Source organism: Lethenteron reissneri, chromosome 23 (assembly GCF_015708825.2).
Source record: "Lethenteron reissneri isolate LAM-NWPU_2019-01 chromosome 23, ASM1570882v1, whole genome shotgun sequence".
Lineage (NCBI taxonomy): Eukaryota > Metazoa > Chordata > Hyperoartia > Petromyzontiformes > Petromyzontidae > Lethenteron > Lethenteron reissneri.
Window position 1 is genome coordinate 17,143,309 of NC_083801.1, and position 23,104 is coordinate 17,166,412.

Genomic DNA, 23,104 nt, shown 5'->3' on the forward strand with positions numbered 1-23,104 from the left:
GGATTCATACTCTTTGTTTTTTTCGGTAAAGTCACGTAGGTAAAAACAAATCAAATCAAATGATGAAAACAATTTGATTTTTTTTTTACCTACGTGACTTTAACGAAAAAAACAAAGAGTATATTTTTGGTTTCCAAGTAAGGCCCACTGAGCTGTATAGCTAGTTTCAGAAGCGACCTGGCCACAAATGATAGCTCAACGAAGTGGCTTATCACGTAGAGATGTAGAGCAGCCACATGGATTTTAAATTTCGAGGGAAAAACCGGAGGACTCATAGAAAAATCCACGCGACCACGGGGAGAGTGACATGAAATCTAATATTCATCAGGCGTCAGGGTTGGGATCGAACATACGGCCCTCTGCATACCAGGCGAGGGAGTTAACATCTCCTAGCCATTATCGAGGTGTGCTTCGGGAGAGAGTTCATGGAGTGTTGCTATTCCCCCTCCTCCATCGAAGCCAGCCCTGACTACAATGAGTTGACTTTACCGTCCCATAGTTTGGATTGCATGACCACAGTCGCACTAATGTGGCTTGTCATTCATTTTCAACGTATGAAGGAGACTTGGTGCATCGGCACGTCGGTGTTACGATGCGGTTGACGGTCACACCAGCGTCTTCGAGCATTGCCAATGTCCTGCAACGCGATGTTTGAGTCTCGAATGGGAGGGGGGGGGTGTGTGTTTATTTTGGACGTCCGCTTTGTTCCACTATGTTCACCAGCCAGCAGCGCTCTTCCGGATCTGGGTGAGATTCTCGGATGATTGACAGCAGCACAATCCCAGAAGGGGGGGTCTCGACTATTTACCACCTGATTACGCTTCCGTCACGTTAAGGACACTGTGGGCATTATTATTATAATGTGGAAATTTGAGATTCCTCCTTGTCGTACATGTACCTCACTTGTTGAATGCCAGGCTGGTGTGGTGGTGTGGCTCACCTCGCCAGTTGCCGAGTTTCTGGGTTCACACCCGGGGACTCAGTCGCCTGTGATTTTTTACCGGGTTCTCAAGTGTAGCGAGTTGGTGGTCTCAACCCAGTGACTACACGGTGGTCTGCACAAAACCCTGTAATAACACATTCAGATTTCGACTTGATTTGGATACATACGAACTCTGATATTTAAACATGTCGAAAGAATATTTGTTGACTGGAACAACAACAACTTCTTGAAACTCTCTCGAGTCTAGATGGCCACGCTCCCGTATATGCAGAGCGGCTTGCCACGCGGTCGCATTCAGCCGCTTTGTAAATAAATACACATTTACTGCCGAGCAAACACACACACACACGCGCGCGCACTACACGCGATACTCACAGCACCAGCTTCTGAGGTGCGTTTAATAAAGCGTGCGGATGCGCTCGGGGGGGTGGGGGGGTTACCACGTGTGTTGAGACGGCGCGAGGCCACAGCGGGAGTTGTGACAACACTGCATGTATGTTGAACTTCTCTCGCACCGTGCGTAGCCAACCGTGCATCTCTCTACACCGCTGTAGAGATGCGAGTGGAGACACACACACACATAGGTGCGGGCGATGATAACAATAATAATAGTAATACCGTATTGAGTGTGGGTTTGAACAGATGTGTCAGAAGCTATATGGGGCCGTGTTGACCGAACGAGCGAAACAGCCGGGACTTGTCGATTTGCTGTGTAAGTGGTGGTGCAAGACGCGGGCACGGGGCTTTTCCTTCTTATTCCTCCTCCTCCTCCTCCTAAAATCTTGATTTCCTGTCACGCGGCTCAATCGCGTGGCTCTCCGTGAATGCCGCGACTCTGAAAGTGGATGGAGGTGACGGCTACTGCCGGGATCTCAAAATCACCGCGTCGGTCGATGACGACGGTTGTGGTTGATGATCGATGATGATGATCGATATGACGCAACGACAATCACCAGGGGTGAGGGGCGGGGGCGAGGATGATGCAATCGGCGTCAGACTTCAACCGCCACGGAGGGACGCGATGCTTGAATCGGTAAAGCACTTTTGCTGTTTGGAGGCGGAACGTTCGTAAAAACGGAGAGAATGGCCCTGGTGAATAGTGAGGAGCGCCACACATTTACTGCCTGATACACATCTTCACAAAATCCCATCATCACGGACATTCATCATCACAGAATCACATAATCACGGACACCCATCATCACAAAATCCCATCATTACGGATACCAATCATCACAAAATCCCATCATTACGGATACCATCTTCACAAAATCCCATCATCACGGACATTCATCATCACAGAATCACATAATCACGGATACCAATCATCACAAAATCCCATCATCACGGACATTCATCATCACAGAATTACATAATCACGGACACCCATCATCACAAAATCCCATCATCACCGACACCAATCATCACTGTTGCTATTGCCATGGAGATCCATCACCAAATCCCATCACCACCGTTACCCATCACCGACACCAACCAACGGCGGCCACATCAACACGGACACCACGACGCCACCGGCATCAACCCGTGTCAGTAGCAATGCGCAACTTTATTTGTTAAGTTGCCGGCAGTGCATGTGGTGCTGCTGCTGCTGTGGTGTCAGGGGAGTCTGTATGGTTATGAAGTCCATCAGACGCCCGGGGAGGAGCGGGGAACTAAACAAGGCAGTAAAAGCGCGTGGAGAGGGCGTGCTCCGAAGGGTCCCGTGTTTAACATTTAAATGAAATTAACGAGAGGCGAGAGGGCAGCTCTGGCACGGGAATCGCCCGCCCCGCGATTCATTGCCGGGGCGGGCAAGTGGGAGGGAGCGGGCGGGATGGAGGGAGGAGAAGGGAGGAGAATCAACGAGGAGGGAGGAGGAGGGAGTTGAATGGAAGGGGAGGGAAGGGGGATGGAGAGGGGAGCCACCTCCATGGGGGAGTCCGCGGCGGCGGCGGGGGGGGGGGGGAGACGCTCAACTCTGTTTTTTTGTTGTTGCACCGAGCGCTATGGCCACACGAAACTAAACGTCGTGGGTGAACATCGCCAAAACCAGCACGTGACAGAGCGAGACTGGCACGCACGTATGCTGTAAGAGTACACGCAGCACGCGCAGAACAGGAACCACGGAACCTCGCTGCCACGCACCCCTGTCTGAGTGCGCCTTGCGGCAAAACACGGGATGAGTTGATCGCCCCGACCCGCGGGTCACCGTGCGACACACGCCCGCCATACAGACACACCTATACCTACACATCGCTTCCTTACACACACGGTAAGCGTGTTACCAACTTGTACGGAAGCACACGCACAAATACAGCCGCCATTCGCCACGAAGTGACGGTAACGTCACCAGGCCAGGTGCACTTTTGAGGCCAGGTGAAGTGTCGAAGGCTCGCTGACGGGAGGTCACGGGACAAACCCAACAGATGCCATGGTATTTTAACCGCCCGGCGCTCCGCTCGTTGTTGTGAGCGTCGCTCCTCTGTCCTCCGTTGTTGCTGGAGGGCGACTGTCTCCAACTGCCCAGTAGCAGCGTCCTTCACGAGCCTCCTCCACACGATTACCCAATCACTCCATCACTACTACACGCCCCCGTACAACCACTCACCTTTGCAACGTATCGCGAGTTTCCCGAGTTCGCTTCGCGCCCTTGTTGCGGGAAAGCAGCCCCGCGCAGGTGAGCAGGTGAGCAGGTGAGGACGAGGTGAGCGCGCCAGGTAAGACTCAACGAGCGGCTGCAGGGGGCGGAGTGCCCAGCTCGGATGACCAGAAGTTAACGTGCGGGCTTGTGGAGTGGAGTGGCGGGGGGGGGGGCGATGTGGATGTAATGGGTGAAGTGGAGCTGAAAATGAGGATTTGTATGAGTTCGTTCCAGGGTCCGGGGGGCGGCGTTCAGAGCGGGTAGCCCTCACCTCCTCACCTGGTGCGTGGCACCGTAGCGTCCATCACAAAACAATGCGCTCGGCTCGCTCCATCCATCGGCAAAACAACACACCGATTGCATATCGGGTCCACGGGCAAAACGTGCGATTGATTGGTTGTATGATCGCGCTTGGACTCACGCCGCCGCCGCTTGCTGCTGCTGCTGCCGCCGCCGCTGATGCCGGTGGAGCTGGGGCCCCCCGTGGAGCCCCCCGTGGGTCCCCCCGTGGCCACCCCCGTGGCGACGCGCCGTGCCGCGCTCCCCATCGCGGCCCCGCGGGGAGAGCGGCGCTATTGGCTGCGCGCGGGGCGAGGCGGCTCTTCAAAGGCGACGCGGAGTACATTACGCGCGCGGAGGGGGCGCCTCGCCCACTCCGCTTTGTCCCTCTCCACGGAGAGCCAGCACCCCCTATAAAAACCCCGAGGCTGGAGGAGCGCGGACTTATTGTGATGGCAGCTTCCATCCCGGGGGTGAGTGCGCTCTGCTCCCGCTGCTCCATGGCTGTGTGCGTTGCTGTCGCGGGCCTCGCTCTCTCCGCCTCTCTGCCCCGTGCCCCCGGGGCCCCATAGGCGCGCCTCGGCTTCACCCTCCGCGGCTTCCCCGAGCGAGCCCGGGTTGTTCCGGCGCGCCCCAAGTTGCTCTTTGCGGCTGCGGTTCAGCGTTTCTGCGGCGAAGAGCACCAGGTACGTCCCGCGCGCGCACGGGAGTTGTCGCCGCCTCTAGGGGAGTTGCACGCGGGTCCCGGGCGCAGATCAGTTTGGGGCGACTTTAGCCCGATGCGATCCGCGTCTCGAGGAGTTCTGTGAAATCACGCGGGTGGAGAGAGTGACACGCGGTTTCACTTCGCGGTTGCATCTCGTGATTCCCAACAACCGCTACGACACCGCACCGCCGAGCCGGACCGCGGCAGCCCTCGCCTCGGGGTCGCGAGTGAGACCCCCCCCGCCCCGCCTAGCCACGGTAAGCGCCGCGAGAAACTCACGCTCGCCCGCCGCCCCTGTGCGTCTCCACACCCCGACCCCCCCTCCCCACCACCACGGCCCTAGGAGGAGCACAAGCTGACCTCGGCACCGCTGGCCATGCTGGCCGCCACCTGCAATAAGATCGGCAGCGCCCGGGCCCTGTCCCCCGCCGCGGACTCCCCCGCGTACGGCAAGGGCGGCTTCTACCCGTGGAAGCGGCCCACGTCTAGCGGCGCCGGGCACCCGGGCCTGGGCAACCCGGGCCAGCGCGGGGACCTCGCGGACTGCGCGAGCGGCCACGTCGCCGCGGGGCCCAGCGCCTTCAGCCTCGCCGCCTCCTCCTCCTCGTCCACCGCATCCTCGTCCTCCTCGCCCGGCTTCCCCGGCGACTACGCGCTCTACCAAGCGCCGCCCGTCGTCGCCACGAGCGTCAGCTCGCCCGAGTGCTCGCAGTCGGCCTTCGTGTCCAAGGTGCATACGTCGGTGCAGGAGAGCCTGCAGGGCATGTACTCGCGCGTGGGCATGGCCCACCCCTACGAGTCGTGGTTCAAGGCGGGCGCGCACGCGGGCGTCAGCAACGACGTGAGCGCGGGGACGTCCGCCTGGTGGGACGTGCACGCCAACTCGAACTGGCTCGAGGTGCAGAACCCCGCGGGGAGTCTCCAGGGCGCGCTGCACTCGGCGCCGCTGCAGTCGCCCGCGCTGCACTCGCAGCTCGGCGGCTACAGCTCCGACTTCTCGAGCCTCGGACACTCGGCCTTCAGCTCCACGGGCATCTCCGCCTCTTCGCCCCACCTGCTCCCGGCCACGCAGCACCTGCTCGCGCAGGACGGCTTCAAGTCCATGCTACCCTCGTACGGGGAGTCGCCCGGCGGCGGCAGCGGCGGCCTGCCCCCGGGGCCCATGATCTCGGGGCCGCCGACCCTGAGCAGCTCCTCGCGCGCCCTGGCGCGACGCTTCCCGGGGCGCGCCACGTGCGACTGCCCCAACTGCCAAGAGGCGGAGCGGCTGGGACCCGGCGCCAGCCTGAGGCGCAAAGGCCTCCACAACTGCCACATCCCGGGCTGCGGCAAGGTGTACGGCAAGACGTCGCACCTCAAGGCGCACCTGCGCTGGCACACGGGCGAGCGGCCCTTCGTGTGCAACTGGCTCTTCTGCGGCAAGCGCTTCACGCGCTCGGACGAGCTGCAGCGGCACCTGCGCACGCACACGGGCGAGAAGCGCTTCGCGTGCCCCGTGTGCAACAAGAGGTTCATGCGCAGCGACCACCTGAGCAAGCACGTGAAGACGCACAGCGGCGGCAAGGCGGGCAGCGAGAGCGACGAGACGAGCAACCCCGGCTCCCCGCACCCACACTCCCCCGAGACGTGCGGGCCTGAGCCGGGGGGCAACGGCTCCTGAGCCGGGGGTGGGGGGGGTGGGTGGGGGGTGTGCGGCAGCGGCTTCTGAGCCGAGAAGGAGGAGGGGGGCAGGTGGAAGAGGCCCCCTCCCGCGAGCGGTGCGCGCTCTTGGAGAACTCGTGGGGCCGCGGCGGTGCCGGCTGGGCGCACAGGTGAGGAGCTTCGTGAGTTGAAGACCAAAAAAAATCTGCGCGTTGTGACTTCGGGTTCACGAGGTGACTGCTGCTGCTTGCGACGGGTTTTTTTTCCTTCCTGTTCGGTTAAAAATAGCGAAGTTTTGTTTTTGTTTTAGGTTCGTTCCTTAAATTAAGATTCGCTTGGTCGTGACGCCCATAGGCTGTGTCGAGTCTCAATATCGCACTTTGTACAATAGTTGTATATTTTTTTGCGGTAATCGATAGTTCTGGGAAATTAACAATAATGTAAGATATTTTGTGCTCCCTTATAATTTAATCGTATGTATCAATTTGGCGACAAGAATTAAACACAGATGTGCACTAAGACGCCGTTTACATGTCGTGTGTCGCGTCGCGATCCGCTGTCGCGACTGGCGCCGCGCGAACTTCCTCTCCCAGTCTCTCTCCGTGAGGTGACACACAAAGACAAAGATCCCCCGTATAGCCTTTAACAGACTGTTGGGGCAAGTGCCGTTAGCGAGCACCTATAAAGGCCGGCACAGCACACGAGGGGGTGGGTGGCCAGCACCACGCCCGACCGCCTTTGTCTCCCCACTCCCCAGTGGCGATGTTTACACACCGCACCAGGTACTCATGTTGAGGCTGAGTCGACCTCGGGGAGGCCCAGGACCGGTTCAGATAATCGTCACCGGTGTTGGCCGTGAGCGGGAATCGAACCCGCGTCGCCGGTTTCATAGCGCAGCGTACCGCTAACCGCTACACCACCGCTCCCCATGCACACACACACACACGCGCGCCCACGTGTGTGTGTGTGCGTGTGTTTTAACCGCACAACGACGCGCATGTTCAACTCGTTCACGCCGTCGTCGCAGCGTAAGACACCACGCGGCGCCTTTGTGTTCGCTTCGGTGAAGCAACGCGATGGGGTTGTGGGTGCACCCGATTTCACTTTGTTACGAGGCCGCAGTCTCGGCGCGTGTGTGTGCGTGTGTGTAGTTGCTTATTTTTCTTAGCCCCAGTCTGCGGGAACACGACACCTGGTGTTGGGGTAGAAGAGCAAAGCCCTTGAACTTGTACATTTTAATAATCCCACATCGGTCGTCTGGATTTGGAACCCTTAACCCGAAACGACAATCGAGAAAAGAAAATGCGAGGCGATTGATTGTGTATGCGCGTGGGGGTGGTGGTGGGGGGTGGCTTTCCTCCTTTCAATTATAACGTTTAATTATTTCGGCACCGCTGCGCCGCCTATCACGAGGATCAAAAGCGGGTACAGCGCGGATTTGTAACGAAGGCGCGAAACTCCGGGACGGATTCGCTCATCCACGGCCACGTGCTACCCCCCCCCCCCCGCGTTGCTCCCATACTTCGCCGTGCTCCCTGTTTCTCCTCGCGCTCCCTGCGGAAGAGACGCGCTCATCGGTGTCTTCACGAATGTGCGAGCCCCCATGTCTCGTGCCTGCGCGTTCCCCGCGTCTCCCCCACACTTGGTTGCTTCCCGGTATCCCCGAACCTTGCGTTCCGCGTGTCTTCTGGTCGGCAACACCGTGCCCTCCGTCTCCACGCCTCGTGGCCACCTTGACAGCCGCAACACTCGTCGCTCTATCGCGGGCGGTCTCTGCGGTTTTCTCGGCGACTTTGGACAGAACGGTGCCTCGTGCCGGCGTCTGCTTCGTGGCTATCGGGTCACCTGCGGGCTATGGGACACGTGGCGCGTCTGCCGCAGACGTGTCACGCACTCCAGCGGGCACGTGCGTGGCGCGGGCAATCTGATAGGCACAATTCATGGCAGGTACGCTAATACGCCACGGTCACTTTGATGCTTATATTGCACGGGCTTCTCTAACGCGTACATCATTCGAGATGTATTCTAACACAGACATCGATCACACCAGCTGCGATGGCGGGTACATTGATCATACCGGCACGGTACTTTCGCGATATTTTGTTGTTGTTTTGTATTTACGGTGGACTTCTTACGCGCCGTACGCAGCCAACCGTGCTCATCGAATGTGCGAAAAGAAGTTCTACATGGCACCAAGTGGCGGTGACGTCACCACGGCGCTTGTGCCATGCTACGTGCACGTCGAGGCCACGTTGAGGCCACGTGAAGTTCCACATGACGTGCACGCAAACCCGCAGCCGTCGCGGGAAATGGCTGCTCCCTTCTTGTGCGCTGTGCCCCTCGCTCTGACCAATCTCTCTGGGGAGCGACTTCCCTGCGTTCCCGTCCAAGGGGGGCTCCAAACGACTCCACTCTTCCTCCCCGTGCCCGGATGAGGAGTCCCTCTGTGTCCGTGAAGAGGCTTCGTTCAAAGGAAACTTCACTCTCAATTCCCTTTCTGCCGTAGCCTCCGCCTCCTCTTCAGTTCCTCGCCTGAAGTTTAGCCCTCTCGAGCGCGCACGTCTTGTGCGCGGCGCATCTTGGGATGCGCTCGGGTTTAAGCAACAGCACAACTGCATGTAAAATGTGGGTTTAAGCAACGTTTAGATCCGAGGTGTAGTTATATATTAAACAACAACAAATCTAAGCTGCGTCCATCAGACGCGCGCTCTAACAAGTGCCGTGGACTGACGAGTCGAGTAACAACATCCACAGGCAGACGAAACACATCCTTCCCATATCTATCTCTCAACATCAATTAAATAACAATCATTATCTATATTTATTTTACCCATATCCCATGGGCCACACGGCCTTGGGCGAGAGCTGTCTTTTTATTTTTCGAGCAGCTTTCTTTTCATACGAGAAAACTCCGAGCCACGATTCGACATGCTGTGTCTCGTCGGCAGAGTCGGTGTTGCTCCAAACCGATGCTGATTAACTGCCAGGATGTGCATAGACAAGGAAGGACGACGAGGTCGAAACTATATAAAGACGGACGCTTGTGTTGCGCCCGAAACGTCGTGTTTTCTTTTATTCTTTTTTCTACCCACGTGGCTTTACCGAAAGAACCAGAGAGTATGAATTCCTGCAGTCACGAAAGCTTCAAATCAAGATTATATATATATATACAATGTATAACACTAAATAATCATGATATAGCGTCGTTGTGCAGAATATAAGACAGGCGCATTGATCTGTCGGGGAACTTTGTAGCCGGAGCATTGATCAGCTGGAGTTGGCCCCGGCACGCGGCTCACAATGATGTCGAGCGCGGGGCGCGTGGAGGAGTCACGGAGACGGCGGGGCGGTCTTTACACAGCTCGCACAGGCAAACCGTTACGATCGCACACACACGTACACACACACACGTATATACACACACACGTACACACACGTACACACACACACACGTACACACGTACACACGCACAGGCAACCCGTTACATCACACACGCACCGGCAACCCGTTACATCACACACACACACGCACAGGCATCACGTTACATCGCACACACACGTACACACACGCACAGGCAACCCGTTACATCACACACACACGTACACACGCACAGGCAACCTGTTACATCGCACACACACACGTACACACGCACAGGCAACCTGTTACATCGCACACACACACGCACACACGTACACACGCACAGGCAACCCGTTACATCACACACACACGCACAGGCATGCCGTTACATCACACACACACACGTACACACACACGCACAGGCAACCCGTTACATCACACACACACACGTACACGCGCACAGGCAACCCGTTACATCACACACACACACGCACACACGTACACACGCACAGGCAACCTGTTACATCGCACACACACGCACAGGCAACTCCGTTACATCGCGCACACACGCACAGGCAACCCGTTACATCGCACACAAAAGACAAAGATCCCCGGTGTAGCCTTAACAGACTGTAGGGGCAAGTGCTGTTAGCAAGCACCTATAAAGGTCGGAACGGCACACAAGGGGGTGGGTGGCCAACACCACGCCCGGCTGGCATTTGTCTCCCCAGTGGCGATGTTTACACACCGCAACCAAGGTACTCATTTAAGGCTGAGTCGACCTAGGGGAGGCCCAGGACCGGTTCAGATAATCGTCACTGGTGTTGGCCGTGAGCGGGAATCGAACCCGTGTGGCCGAGTTCATAGCGCAGCGTAGCGCTGTCCGCCACACGCACGCACGTACAGGCACCACGTGGCATCACACACACACAGGCACGCATATCCCGTACATGTTAACATCTACAGAGTCGAGCCTCTGCACGTGTCTCTACTCATCCGTGTCTCCACACCCACCGAGTCTCCACACTCACCGTGTCCCCACACCAATCGTGTCTCCATACTCACCGTGTCTCCACATTCACCGTGTCCCCACGTTCACCCGTGTCTCCACAAACCACCCGTGTCTCCACAAACCACCCGTGTCTCCACAAACCACCCGTGTCTCTACGACGAGCCCGTGTCTCCGAGCGTTGTCCGCTGAGCCAAGAGACTGCGGCACGAGGACAAGAGACAGAGAGAGGTGCAACACCACCATCTAACACGTGACACGCTGACACTCGTGGCCAAGACCCCCCCCCCCCCCTCTAGAGCAAGTTAGCGAGTGGCACCTATGAGGACCGGCACGGCACACGAGGGGGTGGGTGGCCAGCACCATCGCTGGCCTCCCTTTTGTCTCCCCAGTAACGGCGTTTAAACATCGCACCAGGTACTCATTTGAGGCTGAGTCGACCTAGGGGAGATTCAGAAAAATAGTGACTGGTGTGGGCCGTGAGCGGGAATCGAACTCGGGCGGCAAGGGTTCGTAGCGCAGCATTGATGTCGATGTGCACCTACACATTGTACACTACTTGTACACGCAGTATACATTTACAATTACACGATTGTAAATAATAACGCTCTCAATCCACTGCTGGATGAAAGCCTCGCCACGTCGTGTCGGCCAGTCGTTTGACCATACTTCACCACGCCGGTCAGTGTGCGGGATGGTGAAGGGGTAGAGGGAGGACGCCCTAGCCGTGGCCAGGAGTGAAACTCGTGCGAACGTCTCTGCTTGCACAGTCGCATTGCGCTGGGCCACGGAAGGACGCCACTCCAACTTTACAAAATAAACAGAGACAAAGATCCCCCCTTCCCCAGTGTAGCCTTAACAGACTGTTGGGGCAAGTGCCGTGAGCGAGTGCCTATGAAGGCCGGCACGGCACACGAGGGGGTGGGGTGGCCAGCACCACGCCCGGCCGCCTTTGTCTCCCTAGCGGTTATGTTTTTCACACCGCACCAGGTACTTTTAGTTTTCATTTATTTTTCAGTTTAATTTATTTGGTATAGCCCTGTGAGCCATTCGGCTCTTGAATCGGGTGCAACCGCAACAAACAAAAACATGAAACAAAAACATGAACAAGAAAACATCTTAAAGTGACTATGTGACTCATTTGAGGCTGAGTCGACCCAGGGGAAGGCCGGTCCAGATAATCGTCACCGGTGTTGGTTAGCGCAGCGCGCTCACCGCTACACCACAACTCCCCCGTTCGGGACTGAGTTTTTTTTGTTTACATTCTAATACGTCTCGACCGGAGGTAGACATCTGACATTTGGCTACCGATTGCGATGACGTACACTTGAAAAAAAAGAACTACGTCTTTAAAACCTGGCTCCCAAAGGAACGAGCAAACGGTCAGCGAAGTTCTACAATTCTCCAAAGCTCGCGCTAAACACTTACAGAACACAGAGCATGCGAACAAGTCAGTGCGCAAATTAAGTCGCCTGCCGCGGAGTGTGACGCCAAAGCCGGCTGAAAGTCGGCGGTGATACGAACGCTTATGTACGCATAGTACACACGCATCAAACCCGACATACCTACAATTTTAAATGCACGCACGGGTAAATGTATCCGTGACTGCACGCGCGTATGCGCACATACGCGCACATACGCGCGTACTTATGTATATGCGGTATACATATACACACACATTAAAAAAATAGCCACATTTTACGCAAAAACACACAAAGATCGCCCGTTGTATAGCCTGTAAGAACATACATCATTCGTGAACATACACACATTGTATACACACACAGTGTACACACTGAAACGCACACTGCAGTGTCTGCAATGTACACATCTCGACGCATCTATAAACGCACGCGGACACAATCACGGAGACTTCCCCACCCATCGTAGCGGTGAGCGCGCCGCGAAATCGGCCAACTCCGAAGTTCGATTCCAGCTCACGGCCAACACCAGTGACGAATATCTGAACCGGTTTTCGGGGGATGGGGAGGCTCCCCTAGGTAGACTCAGCCTCAAATGAGTACCTGGGTGTGGTGTGTAGAACATAGCCACGCGGGAGACAAAGACGGCCGTGCGTGGGGGCTGGGCCACCGATCACCCTTCGTGTGTCGTGCTGGCCTTCGTAGCTGCTGCTACTCGCGAACATCATTTGCACCCCAATGTTCGTTTTTTATGGTTACGGGCTGCACGGGGAATCTGTGTCTATCACCGGAGGTTAACGGGTAGTTTCACGATGAACTCTGATTGAAAAATGAATTTTAGGTAAATATGCGAATCTACCCAAAACGATTTAGCACACACACACACACTTCGTACACGTACGCACACATTCCTCTGTACGGCATTTCGAGACTGTTGGTACATTTCCGTGAGCCAACACCTACGAGAGAACTTAAGATACAAAACGACGCCAATAACCACCCTTATATATACCACACATACGCAGTACGTAGATTTGCACACGCGCACATTGATGTACACTTATGTAGATTTTGACACGAGAACACGGCACACTTGCATACGCCTATGTCACATGTGTGGATAGCAAAGCCGGTCGCAAGTGATTGATATGAAAACATATCAAATTAAGTTGAAAGCAGGAAAGTTGCACAGATGTAAACCGTAACTCGGCATGAGGGATAGGGCAGATATATAAAAAAAAAAGTTTATTTCATTCGCTATTCAACGCAGACCCACGACAGTTTGTGTTTGGAAGGGTTGCAACTCAAAATATGCCGTCACGTTTTAAATAAATGATACTTTGAATAAAACGCAGCAACGCTTTTTAAAGAGATGTTCTCTACGGACGATACCAAGCGCGGAGGAGCTCTGTTACGAGTGACTCGTTTGCATTATAACGCCACTGGGTTATTTTTTTAGCTGTCGTTACAGTTACTCGGCACTTTTCAAAGTTACGAAGTCACTTTTTGACGTAAAACAGTTGCTGTTTTTCTACCTAGATTATAACGACAGTATTAACTATTCTTGATTTGAAGCTTTCGTGACTGCAGGAATCCATACTCTTTGGTTCTTTCGGTAAAGTCACGTAGGTATAAAACATTAAATAAAACAAAAAATAATACATCACGACGTTTCGATCGCAACACAAGCGGTCGTCCTCACGCGGAACAGTATTACTATTGTACTGCAGATAAATACAGGAACACATCTGCACACAAATATACACGTACATGCTGTACCACGCGTACACCTTCTATACATGCATGTGCTATGAATAAGGGTCATTGCCCGAAACGTCGCCTATGATATGCATGTGTTGAGTTTGTTGTTGCAGTGGTGCTTCCCAAAACAATTGAAATAACACGAAACAATCATAAATGGGCACACGTGGACTTGCACACCGCGTATACAACCCACATTTGTATACTTCATACACACATACATACAATTGTATGCACGTAACACCCACAGCGTGACGCGGCTTGTACTTATCACACAAACATCGTGCATACACAAATATATACACATTTACCATCATTATCACCACCACCACCATCATCATCACCACCACTACCACCATCATCATCATCATCACCACCATCACCACCATCATCATCATCACCACCACCACCACCATCATCATCACCACCACCATCATCGTCATCACCACCATCATCATCACCACCACCATCATCATCACCACCACCACCGCCACCATTATCTGTTCAACGCACGTGGATACAACCCGCCCCCCTCCCCCGCCTCGAGATGTCTTCGAGATTTGGACAACTCCAGGGCCCCCGTGGCCTCGCTGACAACAATCGCCTCGTCTCGTCACTCGCATCGATCACAGGACGCGTGCAATGCTGGCCGGCGCATCTCGTGCGCTCGCTCGCTCGCTCGTCGTTTGCTGCTGCTGCTGTTGTTGTTGCTGCTGCTGTTGTTGTTGTTGTTGTTGTTTTTGCTGCTGCTGCTACATCTCATCGTGAGCGCACGGCCATCCACTCACGGCAGCCGGGCACGACGCTGCCACAATGCCACCTCACTGCCGCCGAGGGTCATCCGCGTCAGGACGGTGCCACCTTCAATGTTTACTCGACAGCAGCGGTTACGCATCTTGTCGAGTGTGCGGAACACACCTCCCCTACCACCCTTATTCAACCTCCAAACATTTCGCGGGCCACCACACGCTACTGTTAGTTATCTCAAATTGTACATTTGCTTCGTGAGGATGGTTATGATTATCCGTCTGTTTTTATTTTCCGCGGAACCACACCCCCCACCCCGCTCACCCCCTTGTCGTAGCCTCGCGGACCCACCAGAAAGTTCCACGGACCCACAGGCACCGGCTGCTCTCTAGCATATTCTTAGGTTTTTTTTCGGTAAAGTCACGTAGGTAAAAAATTAAAATTAAAATTAATTAAAGTAAAATAAAAAATAATGCTCTCCAGCATCTGTACGCGCAGATGCCGCTTTCATCTCCTCCTGCTACATCTCAGCTGAACTCATTGCTCCATCTCCGCAATGATCGCCTCCCCCACATCTCTGTGGCGCGTTCTCTAAGTGGTTGTTTGGTTCGGCTCTCACGGACTGTCACTTCGACAAGCGTGACCATCGTCGCCTCGAGCCGTGGACACGCGTTCTGCCCGGGTCCACTTTGCTTTTCTCCAACGCCGATGATGTCGATGGTTTCCGAGTCGAGGGAGGAGAAGTGGTTGTCCTCCTCGTCACACGTTGGGCGATCACACAACCGCGAACCGCTCTCGCGTGACCGATAAAAAACAACAACAACAAGATATTAAACGAAACTATTATTTCGATTTAAAGCTTTCGTGACTGCAGAGATTCATCTTCTTGGTTCTTTCGGTAAAGTCACGTAGAAGGAAAATAATAAAATAATAAAAATAAAACATGATAAAATAATTCTCACGACGTTTCGGCCACAACGCAAGCAGCCGTCTTCAGGTGAAGACTCTGCCTTCTCGACACACCTGTTCTCCACCTGAAGACGGCTGCTTGCGTTGTGGCCGAAACGTCGTGAGAATTATTTTATCATGTTTTATTTTTATTATTTTATTATTTTCCTTCTACGTGACTTTACCGAAAGAACCAAGAAGATGAAACTATTATTTTTTATTACCAGGTAAAGCGCACTGAGATACGTAGCTCTCTTTCGCAAGCGACCCTGGCTATTACAAATGACAGCTCAAACGAAGTTGATTATTATCAAGGGGAAATGTTTAGCAGCAGACACATCGTACTCTCCATGCAGGTCGATGCTGAATGTGGAGGGAAACACCGCAGGACCCCGAGACAAATCCACGCGACCACGGGGAGCGCAAGGAAACAGGCAAACTCCACACAGACAGCAGGCGGCAGGGTCAGGATCGAACCCACGACCTCCTGTAGACCAGGCGAGGTAGTTAGTAGTTAACATCTCGACACCGAGGCGCCCCCAGATGTGATACATCTATACACTGCTGACTTTATACACGTGTACACCACTGCAGCACGTGTTTACACAACACGTGTTTACACAACAACAACAACACGCACCGACCTTTTACTGAGAGGCGAGTCCTGTTAGCGAGCACGCGCTACGCCAGGCCGCCTTTGTCTTCTCATGTGTGGACAAGGCACTCGCTCTCGAGGCCTGTTCCACCTGGGGGGAAGGCCCGCGAGCGTTTCTGACACGAGCGTTCGAACCACGTCGTCGCCGTAGACGGGAATCGAACCCGGGAGTGCCGGACTCGTGACGCGTGCGGCAAACCGCGGGGCGCCGCCCAACGCACGCGGACACACACACACACACACTAGTGCACACAGACTCACTAGTGCACACACACTCACTAGTGCACACACACTAGTGCACACACACACTTGTACACACACACACACTAGTACACACACTAGTACACACACACTAGTACACACACACAGACTCTTGTACACACACACTAGTGCACACACACTAGTGCACACACTAGTGCACACACACACTAGTACACACACACTAGTACACACACACAGACTCTTGTACAGACACACTAGTGCACACTCACACTAGTACAGACACACTAGTGCACACACTAGTACAGACACTACTCTTGTACAGACACACTAGTGCACACTCACACTAGCACACACACACACACACTAGTGCACACACACACTAGTGCACACACACACACACTAGTACACACACACTAGTACACACACACACACTAGTACACACATACACACACTAGTACACACACACACACTAGTTCACACACACACTTGTACACACACACACACACACTAGTACACACACACACTAGTACACACTAGTACACACACACTAGAACAACAACCGCCATTCGCCACTAAGTGGCGGTGACGTCACCACGATGCTTGTGCCAGGCCAAGTACACACACACTAGCACACACACACTAGTGCACACTCACACGTGTTACACGCATCGTCGCCTCGGGCGGGTGTCGCGCCTCGTTCCCGACAGAAGTCGCGACAACCCCGCCCCCCGCCCCCCGCCCCCCGCCCCATAACACATACTGCATACACACACAGAGACACAACACGCAGATACACAACACACAGATACACAACACACATATACACAACACATATACATAACACATATACATAACACATACACAACACATACACAACACAAGATACATAACACACAGAGACACAACACACAGATACACAACACACAGAGACACAACACACAGAAACACAACACAGAGACACAACACACAGAGACACACCACACAGAGACACACCACACAGAGACACAACACACAGAGACACAACACACAGAGACACAACAACACAGATACAAAGACAAAGACCCCCCGTATAACCTTTGGGGCAAGTGCTGTTAGCGAGCACCCACGCGGGTCGGCACGGCACGCGAAGGGGTTGACGGCCAGCAACACGCCCGGCCGTCTTTGTCTCCCCGGTGGCGGCGTTTGCATAACGCAGCAGGTTACTCATTTGAGGCTGAGTCGACCTAAGGGAGACCGCGATCCGGTTTAGATAATCGTCACTGGCGTTGGCCGTGAGCTGGAATCGACCTCGGGGTGACCGGGTTAGTCGCGCAGCGCGCTGACCTCCATCCTACCGCTCCCATCACAGATGCACACACCACACACACACCAACAAAGATACACACACACACACCACACACACACCAACAAAGACACACACACACCAACAAAGACACACACACCAACAAAGACACACACACACCACACACACACACCAACAAAGACACACACACCACACACACACACCAACAAAGACATACACACACCACACAGACACACACCAACAAAGACACACATACCACAACCCACAGTGCAGCCACCTATATCCACCCACCAATACTCACACAGCTCCCGTGTAGCCTCGTGGAGTGCTTGGGGCAAGTGCTCTTCGCGAACTACTACGAAGCGCTGACTTTAGGACGCACGGGAGGGGCTGTGCGGCCTAGCTCCACTACCGGCCGCCTTTGTCTTCCCACCACTGCTGTTGCTGCTTACTCGTGTTTAAGGTGTACACACTTATTTAAGGTTCACACACTCGTTCTTCTCCCCCCCCCACCCACCCCCGCATCTTCGATTAGCCGCGCGGTTGGCTACGTACGGTGCGAAAGAAGTTCAACATCAATACTTAAATATACCAGTGTTGGTATGATGTTGAAGAAGTGTCGACAGGACGCGAGAAAGTGCGCACAGGATAACCTCCGGTCAAGGCTGAGCGTGGACTGAACTCAGTGGCTCGATGAAGCGACCACCTTGCAGGGCAGAATGGGCCGTGGCAACACAATGTTTTAAAACACATCTATAGATTCGCGATTACAAAATACGCATTTGTGTAAATACCCCATCGATCCGAATGATCGTGAACAGTAAAGACTGACTGGTGTATCGCGCAATCGATGACTGAAATACAAGCGCCCTTGCCCATGACGACGAGGAGAATTTCCCAACTGCTGTAACATTAATCACATTTTTTGTATATAAATAAACAAAATATTGAGAATAAGCTTGACCCGTGACAACTTATTTTGTTCGTGTGATACATTTTGTACTGCGTAAATTGTTCTTCATCACCATACAATGGTCCCACTTCTGTACATGGACGGACGGAAAAATAAATACATTACACGCACGTTAGAATGCCATTACATATGAAGACGAGGAGATTATGAATAGGCTTTACCCTTTGCCGCAAGAATAGAGGAGGTGTTAAGAAGATGTTCAAACACCAAATGAACACGTGTCACAATGCATCTACGTCTGCATTAACCACACGTGCTTATGGTACAATATGCACGCACACACACACACGTGCTTTGATAACTATGTATGGATTTTTCGATTTAAAGCTTTCGTGACTGCAGGGATTCATCTTCTTGGTTCTTTCGGTAAAGTCACGTAGAAGGGAAGTAACAAAATAATAAAGTAATAAAACATAATAAAATAATTCTCACGACGTTTCGGCTACAACGCAAGCACCTGAAGACGGCTGCTTTTATTACTTCCCTTCTACGTGACTTTACCGAAAGAACCAAGAATATGTATGGATTGTCATTGAAACTGATTGAGATACACGTCGACATAAACACACATGCTTACCCGCAATTACAAACACACACATACGGACACAACAAAGCACGCATAAGCAAGACAAAGATCCCCGATGTAGCCTTTAACGGACTGTTGGGGCAAGTGCCGTTGACGAACCGCTATGAAGACCGGCACGGTATACGAGGGGGTGGCGTGGCAAATACCACGCCCGACCGCATTTGTCTCCCCGTTGGAAATGTTTACACACCACACCGGATTTACTCATTCGAGGCGTGAGTAGACCTCAGGGAGGCCCAGAACTGGTTCAAATATTGGCCCACTTTTTATTGGACAGAGTCGTGGACTCGATCTCGTGCCTGACGCCTGCTGAAAGTTTGGAGTTTGCGTGTCTCTCTCCCCGTGGTTGTGTGGATTTTGGTCTCCGGGTACTCCTGTTGAGTTTTCCCTCCACATTTATAAACACGCGTATAGAGCGTTTGGCTGCTGTAGATTGCTACACGATAAGCCACTTCGTTGAGCTGTCATTTGCGGCCAGGTCGCTTCTGAAAAGGAAGCTAATAGCTCAGTGGGCTTGACCTGGTTATACATATTTTTCTATACTTTGCACTCCTGCCGTGTTTTTTTGTATTGGGTGTTGTTGTAACGTTCTAACCTGCCCCAACTGGACATCGGCTTCTTCCAGTATAAATACACATTCTGATTCTGAAGGAACTCAGATCGCAGCGTTCGTAGCGCAGTGCACGAACAACTACACGACCACTCCCCCAATATACATAATACATGTCCAGTACAAACTCATGCATACACATGTATAGACACACACATACACTCCTCCTCCACCACCATCTCATCATCATCATTTTCATCCCAAACGCCACGTGTCCCACGCGCGCTGCCCGACCACGTGCGTTGTTGATTCGCCTTTCGAGGCTTGCGAGGTGACCACCAGCTGCTGGGCACGGCAAGGGGGGGGGGGGGGGTCGTGGAGGCGGGGTGGGAGAATCGCTCCTCACGGCACACTCTGGCGACAGCTCGTGACCTCCAGAGAGTACCCGTCAAGGAGTTTATACTCCTCTTCGTGATGATCGGTGCGTCCCACCCGGCCAACGAGGGAAGTCCTCCATGGTGAGCCGCATCCGGGTTCCGTCATCGGAATAAAGTCTCTGTTGTGTTTGGCGTTGGAACATCACCGCGTGAAACGCACAACGCTCTGTGTGTTGCTGTGTCCGTGTGGTACGCCTGTGTGTGTGTGTGTGGTACGCCTGTGTGTGTGTGTGATACACCTGTGCGTGGTATAGCTGTGTGTATGTTATACACCTGGTATACCTGTGTGTGATACACCTGTGTGTGTGTGTGTGATACACCTGTGCATGGTATAGCTGTGTGTGGTATAGCTGTGTGTTTGTTATACACCTGGTATACCTGTGTGTGATACACCTGTGTGTGTGTGATACACCTGTGTGTGTGTGTGATACACCTGTGTGTGTGTGTGATACACCTGTGCGTGGTATAGCTGTGTGTGGTATAACTGTGTGTATGCTATACACCTGGTATACCTGTGTGTGATATACCTGTGTGTGATACACCTGTGTGTGTGATACACCTGTGTGTAAATGTTGTACACCTATGTGTGTGCGACACGTCCCACACTACCATGATCCTAGCGTCATCATCAATATCATCATCATTGACATCGTCGTCATCAATATCATTATTATTACTACGATCATCAATATCATTTTCATCGACATCAAGGGGAATTTCGTCTATATCATGGTCAGCAATCGCTTCCATCGTCGTCATCATCAGCTATGCAATTGAATTCTGGATTGAAAACGAATTTCTTTGGAATTGCTTTTTGTGCAGAGTGTGTTGTCCTTCCCCCGCACCTCCGATTAGAGTGGTCGGCTACGTACGGTGCGAAAGAAGTTCAACATATATACATCAGTACCATCCTTGAAAACATCATCACCATCAATATTATCGTCATCATCTGTTCATGATATTGATGAGCGTGATGAATATATTGTCGACATCGTCACGATCATTATGTTCACGATGTATTATAACGTACATACTTAAAAAAACACATTACCGATCCTCACAGTGTAACAATAACGATAATGATGATGGGGATAATAACAGGGGCACCCGTGGCCTACATGGATTCATTCGCCTGTAGCAAGCGTCGAGCCGAGAACTCCTCCAGCGCGCACTGATGCGACTCAAAACCAGACTCAAGTAGCGACTCGTTCACACAAACAGCGACTCGTTCACTCAACGACTCATTCACACAAACAGCGACTCATCGGTCACACGTGGAATCAGGCCGCCTGTCCCGCCGGCCACCACACACACCACATTTGCGTAACCCTACTGATTGCAGCAACACATCGATGATAATATCCTCACTAATTATTCGCTAATTACGATGTCCTCACTGACAACAATACCCTCAACAACACTAATGATACCCTCGTGAATTAATTACAACACCCCACTAGTTACATAACCTACGTTTATTTAAAGACCCAATGAACCCTCTTCATCGATTGCAATAGGCTACACTCAGTAATTTATTTACGTTGAACTTCTTTCGCACCGTACGTCGTTAACCGGGCTCGTCGCAGGTGCGAAAATCGGATGTTGCAATGACCACAAAACGCACCCATTGCAGCAGTTCACGAATTACATTTGCACAACAATTACGGACCCCCCCCCCCCGCATGAATGTAAATACACTCGCTTACGACGCATTACCTCTGAACAATATTGAAAAAAGCAACAAAAAAAACTTTGACCAATTGCGAAACTCTTGCCGAGACGAAATCTGTCTGCTCACAATGCGCTCGCCTCGATAGAGCAGCCAGATTTGTGCGATGTTACACATCTGTCGCGAATAACCCGGACTAATTAGTGGGCGTTCACTAATCATTGCGCGTCAGTAAAATATATCGTGTCGACCCATGCGGTTTACCCCGCATTTTCTTGTACAGGGAAATAGAGTTTTCAGGTCCATACAGCGGACAGCCGTTTCAATTCGGGAAAAACAATTTTTGTTGTCTGTCTGTGTTTCTCCCTCGTGATGGGACTTTGTAGGATAAACGTTGAGAATTATGAGGGGCACGGGGTGACCAGCAAGGTCTGAATTGGTCTGTCGTAAGGTAGGGAGGGCACTGATGAGGGGTTGACAGGTATGCAGTGGTGAGTGTACTAGTGGTGAGTGTACTAGTGGTGAGTATACTAGTGGTGAGTGTACTAGTGGTGAGCGTAGTGGTGAGTGCACTAGTGGTGAGTGTAGTGGTGAGTGCACTAGTGGTGAGTGTACTAGTGGTGAGTGTAGTGGTGGTGAGTGTACTAGTGGTGAGTGTACTGGTGGTGAGTGTACTAGTGGTGAGTGTACTAGTGGTGAGTGTACTGGTGGTGAGTGTACTAGTGGTGATTGTCGATTTGTTTGTGTTTCTCCTTGTGATGGGACTTTGTCGGCCGAACGCCGAGATGTGTAAAGGGCACGGGGTGACCGATACGGTCTGAATTGGTCCGTAATAAGGTAGGGAGGGCACTGATGACAGGTACGGTGCGATGGTGATGAAACGTGCCTGAGAGAACGTCCGCCGCGGGAGACGGAGCGACCACACGACGACACTGGTGAGCCACGGAGGCAGATCCACGTGTTGCGTTGCAGGGACGCGGGGAGGAGACCACCGTCCAGTCGAGTGTTGATCAGCGCTGATGGTGGCGAGGATGATGATGATGATGATGCGAACGAACCGAAATGAATCGTGACTTAAAGCGTTCGTGACTGCATTCAATTCGTATTCTTTGGGTCTTTCGGTAAAGTCACGTAGATAGGTTCAAAGAAAATAGCAAAAAATAACTACAAAAACTACGACGTTTCGACCACAACACAAGCGGTCGTCATCGGGAAGAAAAAAAATAATTTGGTTCTATTTTCTTCCTGATGGCGT

General features: G+C 52.8%; 1 protein-coding gene across 3 annotated transcripts; it reads left to right on the forward strand.

Moving 5' to 3' along the window:
- Window positions 1-3,575: 3,575 nt before the first annotated feature.
- Window positions 3,576-6,270, forward strand: LOC133346124 (transcription factor Sp9-like). 3 transcript variants are annotated; one of them, XM_061557556.1, is made up of 2 exons: window positions 3,576-3,660; window positions 4,913-6,270. In XM_061557556.1, the coding sequence occupies exon 2, from the start codon at window positions 4,946-4,948 to the stop codon at window positions 6,227-6,229; it is 1,284 nt and encodes a 427-aa protein (XP_061413540.1). In that variant the 5' UTR covers window positions 3,576-3,660; window positions 4,913-4,945; the 3' UTR covers window positions 6,230-6,270. The 3 variants fall into 3 exon arrangements, with proteins under 3 accessions (XP_061413540.1, XP_061413538.1, XP_061413539.1); XM_061557554.1 differs by lacking the exon at window positions 3,576-3,660 and adding an exon at window positions 3,753-4,336; XM_061557555.1 differs by lacking the exon at window positions 3,576-3,660 and adding an exon at window positions 4,382-4,549 and having other exon boundaries at window positions 4,913-6,268.
- The last annotated feature ends 16,834 nt before the right edge of the window (window positions 6,271-23,104 follow it).